The 11,947-nt window shown below is 49.2% G+C and overlaps 2 protein-coding genes across 6 annotated transcripts; one reads left to right on the forward strand and one right to left on the reverse strand.

Moving 5' to 3' along the window:
• Nucleotides 1-93: 93 nt before the first annotated feature.
• On the reverse strand, nucleotides 94-5,106 carry BBLN (bublin coiled coil protein). The gene is made up of 2 exons (XM_074891010.1): nucleotides 4,946-5,106; nucleotides 94-1,221 (listed from the first exon to the last, which is right to left on the reverse strand). Exons 1-2 carry the CDS (start codon nucleotides 5,037-5,039, stop codon nucleotides 1,028-1,030), a joined length of 288 nt encoding a protein of 95 aa, XP_074747111.1. The 5' UTR covers nucleotides 5,040-5,106; the 3' UTR covers nucleotides 94-1,027.
• A 1,173-nt stretch (nucleotides 5,107-6,279) lies between these two features.
• On the forward strand, nucleotides 6,280-11,924 carry PTGES2 (prostaglandin E synthase 2). 5 transcript variants are annotated; one of them, XM_074890906.1, is made up of 7 exons: nucleotides 6,280-6,535; nucleotides 7,596-7,790; nucleotides 8,463-8,518; nucleotides 9,144-9,296; nucleotides 9,801-10,001; nucleotides 10,302-10,419; nucleotides 11,134-11,924. In XM_074890906.1, exons 1-7 carry the CDS (start codon nucleotides 6,293-6,295, stop codon nucleotides 11,260-11,262), a joined length of 1,095 nt encoding a protein of 364 aa, XP_074747007.1. In that variant the 5' UTR covers nucleotides 6,280-6,292; the 3' UTR covers nucleotides 11,263-11,924. The 5 variants fall into 5 exon arrangements, 4 of the variants coding, with proteins under 4 accessions (XP_074747007.1, XP_074747008.1, XP_074747009.1 ...); XM_074890908.1 differs by lacking the exon at nucleotides 6,280-6,535 and adding an exon at nucleotides 6,616-7,116; XR_012631795.1 differs by lacking the exon at nucleotides 11,134-11,924 and having other exon boundaries at nucleotides 9,801-10,108; nucleotides 10,213-10,326.
• Nucleotides 11,925-11,947: the final 23 nt, after the last annotated feature.

Raw genomic sequence — 11,947 nt, forward strand, 5'->3', positions numbered from 1 at the left:
CCTAAGCTAGGCAAGAATGTACATCTTGGTCCTTTGTTGATACTACAAGGCTTAATACAGTCTGTTCTCATAGTGGACACTCTCAGGAACAAATTTTGTTTCAAACTGATTTTAATAAAACAGATTTCTTATAAATAACTTCTTTAACTTTCAGAAAAACTCCTTTAACTCTATAGAACAGTAAGACTTGCTTCACCATGCTGGCCCCAGGCCTTCCTGACAAGATCACGAAGTTTCAGGCTGGAATGCTCAGGCGTACTCTTGTCAAAATGTGCAGGGAGGACTCTGCTCTCAGCCCACAGCAGGCAGGCCTGTCCCTGCTCTGGATAGCTGATCTGGGGTGGGGGCTAACCAGGCTGCTCCGCCCCCCTCTAACGCCCGAGTTCTTAATGTCAGCTTAAGGAGTTAGGCAGTTTCCAAAACTGTCACCCTGGTAGCTTGTCTTATCTGCTTGGAAGGGGACAGTAGTGTCCAGTGATCTGGGACCATCTGCCAATATGTCGTATGTCGCAGCTAACATGAGTAATGGGAAGCTGTAGTTTCAAGGCAGGAGCTGGCCTAGGGCTTCCCTCTGCAAGTCTGTCACTGGCATTACTCTTAGGGACAAGCCTGGAGCCAGGACAGCCTCTGCCTATGTGCTTTTTGAGGGGAAAGGCTACAGCCATAACACTCCTTGCTTGGATTTAACAGTGCAAAAGAGCAGAGATCATTTTTCCTCTTTGCGAAGAGGGCCTACTCGCAAACAACCTGCATGGCATCAGGTTTCCTACAGCCAGCTTTAACCAAGTGTCAGTGCCAGGCTCGTGTTGGGGAGCAAAAAGAACGAGCTCTCCTACATCCACCTGTGTGCTTCTGCACCTATCACACAGCTAAAGAAAAACAGAACACGGAGGTGAATGGCAGGACACAACCACAGGAAGGAACAAGTAACAGGCACGAGGTACCTCGTCTATTCAAGTTTTACATTAAATCAGTGACCAGTAAATGTCCTCTTAGCAACACTAACTGAGAGCTTGCGGCCAGCACGCTAGCCGGGAGGCTGTGATCCCTGCACGTCAGCTTCTGTGTTCTGCTGCTCGCTCTGCTGCTGGAACTCCAGGCGGGTCTGGCGGTTGGACTCCAGCAGTTCTTTCAAGCAGGCATGTAAATAATCATTCTTCTCCTCCAGGTGATCCAGGCAGGAGCTGATCTGGTCCAGCATGGAGTTTATTGCTGCGTATTCTAAAAGGAAGGGAAATGAGAGACTGAACAATGTGAAGTACATTGTCACTGCAGTCAGTGAAGGCAGTGAGAGCTCTTGCAAAACATGCCCACAGCATTTGGCTGTGCTTTTGCCAAGAAAGGTTGGACCAGATGATCCTTGTGGTCCCTTGTCGCTGTAGAGACGGACAAAGCCACACACACGCTCACATGGGTGAATAAGCGGCTAGTTTTTTTATTACTAAAAGCATCCATTTTTATATATTTCAGGTGCCAGAGTGTCACAATATAATTGGTCAAAAATTTGTCTTTAACATTCTCATTGGATAACCTTTATCAGTTTTCTCCCTGCTTACTTCATCCTGCTGTGTAGTCTGCAGCTCCTTGAAAGTTATTTGCTTGAAGCAAAGCTTCCTTTTCTCAAGGGTACACCAGAATCTTGTCAAGGTCAAACTCCTCTTCAATCAGGTTGTTGGCAGACCAGCTGCCTTCCCCGACAGTCCTTTTCAACCTGGTATTCTGTGATTATCTGCCACTGGGTGGGTGAAGTAAAATGCAACTGAATCCTGTGTATGTTGTGTTCAGGATCAAACAAGACCAATGGGAAGCTGGAGGACTGGTAACAAGATCTAAGGCAAGTTACCTGGGCAGTACAAACCCGCTGTCGGTGTTATCTGACAGCCTTTGATCTCATACATAAACAACTGACCACAGGCTGAGTGCTAGAGCACAGCGATCCACACTGCAGCAGTACCAAATAAATCCCAAGGACAAGTCAGCCTTTTTAGCTGCCTTAGGGCTCATCTTTCCTGACAAGAGTGCAGGCATTCTGGCAGCGTGCCAAAGTGTTTGCATTCTGTGAATTACTTGCGTAAGGCTCCCAGGCTGGGATGTGCTTCGCAAGGGCCTGGCTGGGGTCAGACTGCCAGAACAGCACAGCCGTTGCTGTGGCAGGAGCAGGGATGAGCCCAAGGGTGCTGGTACTGGCATCATTATTTCCAAAGGGACGTAAGTGTGGGGCATCAAGTTCAACCGAAGGATTTTCATGCACCGTTAAGGCTTTGGTACTTCAGATTAAAACCAAACTCATTTGGGATGATCCTGACAGTTGGTTCCCTAAGTACAGTCTCTTATTCACAGCATTTGTCTCAGTGCAGAAGTGTTAGCCTCAGTACAGTGGCATTTCACAGGGATGTGTATTAGCACCGTTCATCAGATGAAGATCACAGAATCATCAAGGTTGGAAAAGACCTTGAAGCTCCTCCAGTCCAACCATTAACCTCACACGGACCGTTCTCAACTCCCACAGATCCCTCAGCGCTGGGTCAACCTGTTAAACCACTCCAGGGATGGGGACTCCCCCCCTGCCCTGGGCAGCCCATTCCAACGGCCAACAACCCCTTCTGCAAAGAAATCCTTCCTAAGAGCCAGTCTATCCAGTCAGATAGCTGTGCTACTCCGATGAAACGTGCTTTTGGATTGCTCCATGCAATACTCACACAATCCTGAAGAATAACAAAAAAACTAACTGAAAAACCAGATAAGATAAACCTCTGCTGACGAGTTACTCAGGAACCTTGGGGGTTATGGGAGACCCCAGGCAGAGCCAGTCCCATGTTCCTTTCTGAAGCCGCACAGGCTGAGCGACTGCAGGGAGGCAGTCAGGGAGCTGTGACCTGCGGGCTGATGTTTGTGAGGATCACAGGCTGCAGGACAGGGAGAGATGCCTGCGTGGGTGGGACAAGCCCACACCTCACCGGCTGGGGCTGGCTCCTCTCCACCCAGCTCCTCCGAGCAGCTGGGGGAGCGTTGGAGCCAAGCGTGACGCACACCATGCCTGGCTGGAGCGCTGCTCTGAGCTAACGGAGAACACGGAGAAAGCGAGGAGGATGAGGGTCCAGCCGTGCTCAAATCCCCCAGCCTCACAAGCCCAACTTTGCCCCTCTCAGCTACCCCTTGATGCTTCCGTAGGCAGGATGATGCCCTGGTGCCCCAGCACACCAAGCCCAGGTGCTGCCACTACCAGCAGCTTTAAAAGAACTGTCAATATTTAAATATTGCAGTCATTTTCATTATTAATAGCTAAGGAGAAGTTTCATTATAAAAAATTTGTCCTCTTTTTATACTACTTTGGAGTCAATCAGAGCAGTGTTGCAGCCTTTAATTCTTTGGAGAATTGCATACATAGCACTTAAGCTTGTTTATAAAAGCTGGGCCTTGCAGGCATATGCAGAGGTAGCACTGTGAGCAAGAGCACTGCTGACATCCTTGCATTTAAAAAGCAATCCCACAAACACATTCTTTTCAAAAAGGGGGTAATTATCAGTATTTTTCAAACCCTCTTTCAAGGTATGTGAGAAGGTCTGTGAGTTAGAGCTCTTTACTTCAGCCTAGTATTTGATGCACCAAGTTCCAGTGAAACAGTGAGCAGATGCCAAGCAGCTATGGTAACTACTTCTGACAAGTGGTATCAACTTGACAAGAAGTCTGTAATCACAGCAGGAGCCTAACTGTTCTCAATGCCCCAAGCTATAGAAGCTGTGCAGCTTTGGGAAGTGAAAAAACTTTAACCATTTTAAAATAATCTGTAAAAACATTTTATTTGTCTTCTGTTAGTTGCAAGCTTGGTGTGGTTTTGTGGAAAAGTAACCCTGATGTAAATGTTGACCAGGAGTATGGGCAATCCCATTCACTGCTCTGCATTCTTACAAGAACGGTTGCCAAAAAAAAGGTTTCCTATTTGAGATCAAGGAAGTGATCCACAGCTTCAGCTCCACGAGACCAGGAAATAGCTACAGACTTTTATGACCAGCTACTGCACACAAAGCCCCAGCAACTTACAAGCAGAACAACTTAATGCAGACTCGATGTAGATCAGATTTAGTGACTTTCTCTGTCACATGCAATGTGTCTCTTAAATCTTCAGAAAATCTGAAACACAAATCACTGTGATGATGCAAAGCAGTGAACACTTTTGGGGTGTTCCAGGGCAGAAATGACCCTCCTGTCACTGCAGGTGGATCACAGCCACAACTACGAGATTCACCTGCGTGGGTCACATCTGGAAACAGAATGGTGTTTTGGGAAACAGCATAACCCAACTCTTCACCATTTTCAAGAGTAGCAAAGTGCTTACCCTTGGAAAGACTTTCAGTTTTAAGAGTGACCTGTACATACACATTACAGCTCGGCCGTTGTCTCACTTCCTCCATTGGCTTCTTCTAACTGGACAGGCCAGTATCAGAACTGTCATACCTAAGTGCTGTAGAAAGGCCCAAAAATGGAATTTGCCAAGCTAATTGCATTAAATTCACTTTTCCACCCGTGACTACTCCCAGATCTGCCCGCATGATTTGTCCTGTGGTTTCAAAATCTGAACATCCTCTTTCTCCTTGGTACGGAGTCCCACACCCGTACACCAGCAAAAGCACATAATAATCTTTTCAAAATTGAAAAAAAAAAAAATCCCCAAGGCAGTGTGCAGAAACTCAGTGGCCCATGGCTGCGCAGGAACCATCCCAGCCCCACTGGGTTTCCAAACCCACCTGCTTCGCAGCCCCTCGCCTCCCACCATCGCCCAGCGGGCACACCCGCCGGACACCCCCTTCCCAGCAAAACATCTGGGCACATCTGGGCCCTGCCACCCGCGCCAGCGGACCCGCGGCCCAGGGGCCGGGCCAGGCCACCGGGCCCACCGGGGGTGGCAGCCGGGCAGGCGACACTACCCCGGGCCGCCCCCACGCACCTTCCTCCCCGAAGCTGTCCCCGTCGTCGTCGTCGTCCTCGCCGCCGCCGGCGCCGCCCACCGGCACGTGCGGCTCCCCGTTGGGCCCCGACATCCCGCCGCCCCGCGCGACCCCGCGGCCCCCGTCGGCACCGCCCGGCCGGTGCGTCACTGCGCCCGCGGGGCCGCCAGCCAATGGGGAAGCTCGGCGCCGCGCGCGTCACGCAGGCCGGCCGGCCGGGCGCGGGGGTAAAGCCTGTGGTTAACGCGCAGGGCGCGCGGCGGGCGGGGCGCGGGCGGGAGACGTTCGGCAGCGGGGCGGCGCGGCGCGGGAGAGCAGCTCCGCGTTCCCCATTTCTTGTGTGTTTCCACAGCACCCACCGGCGCTTCATGCATTGGGGCACGAAGTGAAGTTGTCCTGAGGGGTCGCCATCGGCACCCAGCGCTTCTGTCCCCGCACAGCTTATGATCTAGTGAAGGGGCCAGCTCTGCTGCCCGTGAGGAGCCCCCGGACCGTCCCGCGGGTGCTGAGGCCGCAGTGGCGAGGGCTTTGCTGTTGAACCCCAAAATGCATCCGCATCACCGGCCCTGCTTCCTCCGCTGAGCAGCTTGAACCACCCTCGGGTCACCTTCAGACCTCCTCTTGCCTGAAGGAACGAGCACAATTCACTTTGCCCTTCCTTGTCTTTGGCCCAGTATTGGCCCTGCCTCGCACGCCTGAGTCGCTGTGTGGTTTTTTTCATCCCTGGGAGAGATGTCACTGGGATGAAAATAACTTGCAATTAGAACATTAATCCGAGCAGTACTCTTGAGATAAACCGGGTTGGAGGACTCCATTATTAAGTGGGTATTTGGGGCAAAGAAGAAATAAAAGGTTATGTCCTCATTTAACATCGCAGCCAGCTCTTCTTCTGTGGGGTAACCCTGCTGTGTGCTGCCGAGTTGGGCCCATGTTGTGCCCCAAGTAGGAGAATTGAACATTAGTGTGATGAACAGATGTAATCACACTTTAATGAAAACGATGACGTTTTTCAGCGCAAAGGTTTGCGCTCACACTGTGGGTATGTGCTGGTCAGAAGCAGTAGCCCCCACCGGGCCAGATGCACTCTAAGAGGACTGATCATTTTATTTCCACTTTACGCTCTGGCGTTTTCTCAGCGAAACCAGGTTTTATAATTACTGTGAGAGCGCGGGGCCGCGCTCGCTGTGGCTCTCTGCAGCCAGCCACCCCCGCCTCGCGTAGTTTAATATCGGTGTGAGGTTTTTTACCTCAGCGCGGCGCCGCCATTTCGGGGGCGGGGGAGGCGCAGAGGGGCGGGGCGGCCCCTTAAGCCCCGCCCGGGCGCCCGCCCGCGCCGTGCCGGGAAGATGGCTGCCGCCGGCAGGGTCTGGCGGGCCGCCGCGCTGCTGCCGCCCTGGTGGCTGCGGGCCCCGGGCCGAGCCTTCGGTGCTGGGACAGGAGGAGGAGGAGGAGGAGGAGGAGGCGGCGGCGGCGGCGGCGGTGCTGCTGCTGGCGGCCGCCTGCTGCTGGGCGCTGCCTTCGCGCTGGGCGGCGGCGCCGGCCTTTACCTGGCAGGGCGGCACCGCCTGCGGGAGCACTCGGCCGCTGAGGTAACGCGCTGCCGGGCCCCGCTCGCCGCCCGAGGTGGCTTCCCCCCCCGCCCGCGGGCTGCTCTCCTTCCCTCCCCGCCGCCCCCCGCGGCTCCTGCCGCCCCCATCCCCGCCTGCTCTTCCCGAGCCCTGGCAAGGCCCGGGCCCGGCTGCGGCCGTGAGCCCCTGGAGACAGCGCTTGCGGGAGGTCACGGAGCGGTTTCTTCCGGCTCTGCGGACTAAGCGGCTGTTTTCCCTCCGGTTTCAGTGAAGAAACCGCTTAAAATTGTGTAAAGGAGGCGCCGGCAGCATTCTGCTTGAGGAGCTGTAAGGAATGTCTGTCGGAAAGTGAGAGTTTGTTGGGGATGTGAAGTAACATTGTCTGCTGTTGCTTTTTCCCAGCACCCACGGAGGGTTGTGTAACCCAATAAATTGCAAATGAGAAGCAAAGTGAGATGACTGCATTTGTTTTTACAATGTATGACTAATGATTGGCATGGCCTGTCAGATCGCTGAAGTATAGCGATGTTGGGAAGCTCCCCTCACCTGATGCCTCACTGTGCTGCCCCGGCTTCTCCCTGCCTTGTCTCAGTTGAGCACAGGTTGGTTAATCCCAGGAATCTGAACTGGGGCAGACACATGCCTAAAATCAACAGCAAGCTTGCTTTCTGCTTTCCCCACCCAGTGGCCTCAACAGAGGTTATTGGGGTTGGAAATTGGATTTAAAGGCTATTTTGGTTTTGATTTAAAAATGATTAAAATAGGTTTCTGTTTGTCTTTAGTTTCAGAATTGTGTTTAGAGGGGTAAACTGTCTGGATTTAATTTACTTTTTTCTGGTTGTGCATTGGAGTTTCCAGCAGATTAAATAGATGTTTAGAAAAACAGGTATTTTGTCCCAATGGAAGGTGAATATTTGTGATGCCAATTGAAGAAAGCATATGTTAGCCAAGATATTTTGATGATCAAATGTTGAAACTGAATGTCAATGACTGTGACTTCATGACAAAAGTAAGGGTAGAAGGAAGGTAATATTTGTATTTTCAGTAGAAAATGGAAGCTTCTGGTCTCTTCCTTCTCCAGCTGCCTGCAGGGAGCCTGCAGCTCACACTCTACCAGTATAAAACGTGTCCTTTCTGCAGCAAAGTCCGAGCTTTTCTTGATTATCATGGATTGCCCTATGAAATTGTGGAAGTGAACCCGATAATGAGAAAAGAGATCAAATTCTCTTCTTACAGAAAGGTGCCTATCCTGCTAGCCAATGCTGGAAGCCCTCTGGTAAGTCTCACTGTGTTGAAAGCTTGATTTCCCCACAAGCAGTGGTTTGGAGGCTTTGTCTCTGGCACGTCTCTGTGGTTTATCACATGCAGTGTAATCTTTAGATCACCTTTTATTCTCTTGAGAGCCTGAGATTTTTTTTTCTTGCTTCATGGTTTCCTATGCCTTGGCCTTATTAGAGTATTTTGTTGGCCTTTCTTGTAAAGAGTGTTGTTTGTGTAGTGATTATCTAGCTTCTATCAGCCCTTATGCAGGACATATCGTTTGTACCAGTGGTAATGGGAACTGCTTATATCTTGTGGGAAAAGAATGAGATCTCAAGAATACTGAAGATTCACCTGGCTTTTTTTTTAATGTTAATGTTGCTTTTCTCCTTTGCTGCCAAGAGCCTCAATCCAAACTCCTCTAGTATTGCATGTGTTCCTGACCCTTACGTCCTCTGTTGTCAGAGTGAAAGACAAATTTTAAGTGATATTGTGAAACAGTCACTGAAAAGATCTGAATGTAGGGCTGTCTTTACATGTGCGGGGGCTCCTGTGGAAATGCATCAGGGGGGAAAAGGGACTGCAGTACTAACTTAGAGCCTCAGCATGCAGGGGAAAAGGTTTTGAAGAATTTCCTTTCCCATTTCACCAACTTCTTTTAAAAGTTTGGTTTAATTATGTTTTTCAGCAATTGAATGACTCTTCGGTGATCATCAGTGCAATAAAGACGTATCTCATTTCCAAGTAAGAAAACGGGATGATGGGAGAAGAGTTGAATGTGAATGGCCCTAGCGAACTAGAGATTGAGAAGACTCTCAGAGCTGGTCATAAGTATCTTGCTGACCTTGGTCTCTGAAGCTCTGGGTGTTTGGCCCAGCAGACCTGACCCTGGCTGTGGTGGTGTGGATGGTGCCTATATATATTATGATGTATGTGCAGTAAAGCAAAGTTTTTACCTTTCAGAACTACTCTTTTTTCACCTGGGAGATTCTCTTTGCACAAAACCTACTTAAACATTGACTAATGTTAGTCCTGGAAATAAGCTTACATTTAGCCAGTTAAACATCTAGAATGAAATGAAATGGCTGTGCCTGTGGCGTGTGTTTTAGGTCCGTGCTACAAAGCACTTCAGAATGGTAGGTAGTTTTATGCCTGCAAAAATGTCTGTTCTGACACAGATGCTAGTAATAGTTATTTGCAAGTAGTTGTTCCAGTCTCTTTTCAAAACTTATTTCAAATAGAATTTGGAACCTTGTGCACTTGTCTTTAGAATAATACATTTTGAAGTGTGTATCTTTCAGTCTGTCCTTTGCTCTTGCTCATTTTTTGTAGCAGCCAGATCAGGTGCTAACTGTGTTTCTGTCCACAGGAGAAATAGCTTAGAAGAGATCGTGTCCTTTTATCCTCCTATGAAAACTGTGACTGAGCAAGGCAAGGAGGTATTTGAGTATGGGAATAAATACTGGCTCATGCTGGATGAGAAGGAGACAAAGCGAGTCTATCCTGTCAAAGAAGTGAGAGTGTAAGTCCTCTCAAGTTTCTGGGCTCTCCAAGTAGTGTCACAGCCTCCTCCAGATGTACTCAGGGATGGTGTAAATATAAAATCCCACTGCTGCTGAGAAATCCTGTCACACCCCCCTTAGTGTTTAAAACCTCAGTAGTTAGAGTGGTGTTGCTGTATGTCTTACATAATTTGAAACAATGCTGTTAGCCTAGTTACCACCGTCATGGATATGCTCATCTTTGGTTGCCTCCAGTTCCTTTCCTGGCCTTTCCTTCATGTCACGGAGGAGTGCTATGGAGTGCGTTTCCCTTTCTGCTTTAGTTGTTACACTGGGAGGAGAAGCAAGTGCTCTGTCTTACTCTGAGTGCATTTCAGAGGGGTCACCAGAGCACAAGGCTGGGCAGGGGTTTTTGACACGTCCTTGGCAGAACCTCTGGCTAATGCCCCTGTGATTCTGCCTGCCTCCTGTAGCCCTGCAATCTGCTCTTCATGCACTGAAAAGTCTCTTTTGAATGCTTGCAGGGAAGAAATGAAGTGGAGAAAATGGGCAGACGATTGGCTTGTTCACCTCATCTCCCCCAATGTTTACCGTACCCCCAGGGAAGCCTTGGCATCTTTTGATTACATTGTCCGTGAGGGGAAGTTTGGCACTGTGGAAGGTTTCTTTGCTAAGTACATGGGGGCTGTTGCCATGTTCTTCGTTAGCAAGAGGCTGAAGAAAAGGTTGGTACCACCAAGCACACAAGAGGAATAGCTCCTTGACCTCCTTAGCTGTGAACACCAGATGTCAAAGGGCAGAACTTCAGTGTTTTAAACCAAACTAATCCAATGTAAGAGCTGTACTTCTTTAACTGGAGGTACCCAACCCCTCTACTCATCTATTATTCAATCACTAGTTGCCCTCTTCACTCTTAAATACCTTCCTAATTCCCAGGCAAAGGCCAGCCCTCAAGACTAGAGATGATAAAAGGTTAAAGAAAGAAACAAACTAGTGTCTTCAAACTACTTCTTCTCTTTATCCAGACATCACCTTCAAGATAATGTCCGAGAAGACTTGTATGAAGCAGTTAATGAGTGGGTAACAGCTGTTGGCAAACATCGACTCTTCATGGGTGGAAACCAGCCGAACCTTGCTGACTTGGTAAGGGGTTAATTCCTGCAGTTATTGTGAGGTGTATTACAAATTACACAGTTGCTTGTCTGCGTGAAACGATTCATATAAATACAGGCAGAGAAGGTGGGTTACATGAGATACGCTGGCAGTGTCCTTTGTGTGATAATACAGTTCCCACATGAAGGGGACTTACGTTCCATGGGACTGTATTTGTTGTTTTCCTCCAGAGAAACGTTTCCTAAGATGGAACCTGCAGGTGGATGTTACTGGTCATGTGGAAGCATGGTAAAAGCAGGTTACAAGCCAGGACACTGCCGTGGCTCATGAATGCTGGTGAATAAAGCCTCACACCTGCAGAGGTTTTATTGCATTCCACACTGCTGGGGTTCCCTTTGCAGGCAGCAGTGCAGGGTGGAGCAGGATTCATCCCCTGCACTAGCAGTTCTCCTTGGAGTGGAAGTGAAGCATTTCACACCAGGGCTTGATGCAGAGATGGGATTAACTTTTGCTCCATAGCTGCATGTAGATCCCGATCTTTCCTTACTGGTACCGCATGGAGAAACATCTGTATTCTTAACTACCTTTCTGCCATTCAGTCTTCCTTGCTAATCAGAGTGGTGTAGAAGATGGTAGGACAGGGAAAGACCCTTACTGGCTAGGCTGTTAAGACACTTAGTGGTACTGTAAGCTGTTCTCCACCGCTGACTCTTTCAGTGTTCTAATCTTTCTCCTCTGGCACAGGCAGTGTATGGGGTCCTCCGAGTCATGGAGGGGCTGGAAGCCTTTGACGACATGATGGTTCACACCAAGATTCAGCCTTGGTACCAGCGCATGGAAGAAGTCATTCAAAAAGCTGTAGTTGCAGTCTGATGCCAGCTGCAGCTGCCTTCCTGAAGTACTTGCATGGTAAAAAACTTCAGAAGGAATGACACTTACTTTTGAAGAGTTGAACGGACTGGTCACACCTAACGGACTGATGTGCAGGCACAGACTGTCCCGTTTAGAATATCAAGTTGCAGTGAGCAAAAGGGATCCAGCTGGGTATATGTTTGAACAAGGTATTTAGGAGGACAGGGACAGGTAAAAGGATCTTGGACACTGCTGGAAAAGAGAAGCTCTGAACTGAAGAATGCAGCAAATAGGCTTCTTTTAGGTGAGAGCCATTCTCAGTGCAGTTTACTGTAAAAGCAAGATGCTCTTGGCTAGTGAGTGTTACAGCCATATCAGATACAGTGGGTCTGAGCAGCTTTTGCTTCAGGCTGTCTTCCACTACTCATCCATGTCATCCGAAGTGTTTTCCTGACTGAGACACTGGATACTAGTCTTTAAGTGACAATTTTTCCTGCAGTAGAATCCTGTAAGCCCAGTGCTGCGGGAACTGGAGGAATCCATGGTACTGGGAAAGGCATCCTTCCAGTGACGGAAGCGATGCTGCACTCGGCAGATTGTATGCTTTTACTCTTCCATGTAAACGGTTCTTTTGGCACTTGATTCTGTACGGTCTGCAAGGATAAAGGCTTGCTTCTTTCTGGGCCCTTTGTGAGATCTGTGAATT

This window comes from Strix uralensis, chromosome 21 (genome assembly GCF_047716275.1).
Source record: "Strix uralensis isolate ZFMK-TIS-50842 chromosome 21, bStrUra1, whole genome shotgun sequence".
Lineage (NCBI taxonomy): Eukaryota > Metazoa > Chordata > Aves > Strigiformes > Strigidae > Strix > Strix uralensis.

What these genes read in the sequence shown, in the direction of transcription:
- BBLN (XM_074891010.1), bottom strand. Translation starts at nt 5,039, where the DNA reads ATGTCGGGGCCCAACGGGGAGCCGCACGTGCCGGTGGGCGGCGCCGGC. An exon ending in GGACAGCTTCGGGGAGGAAG is followed by an intron (nt 1,222 to 4,945) that starts GTGCGTGGGGGC and finishes CCTTCCTTTTAG; the next exon opens with AATACGCAGCAATAAACTCC.
- PTGES2 (XM_074890906.1), top strand. Translation starts at nt 6,293, where the DNA reads ATGGCTGCCGCCGGCAGGGTCTGGCGGGCCGCCGCGCTGCTGCCGCCC. An exon ending in CCAATGCTGGAAGCCCTCTG is followed by an intron (nt 7,791 to 8,462) that starts GTAAGTCTCACT and finishes TATGTTTTTCAG; the next exon opens with CAATTGAATGACTCTTCGGT. An exon ending in AAGACGTATCTCATTTCCAA is followed by an intron (nt 8,519 to 9,143) that starts GTAAGAAAACGG and finishes TTCTGTCCACAG; the next exon opens with GAGAAATAGCTTAGAAGAGA.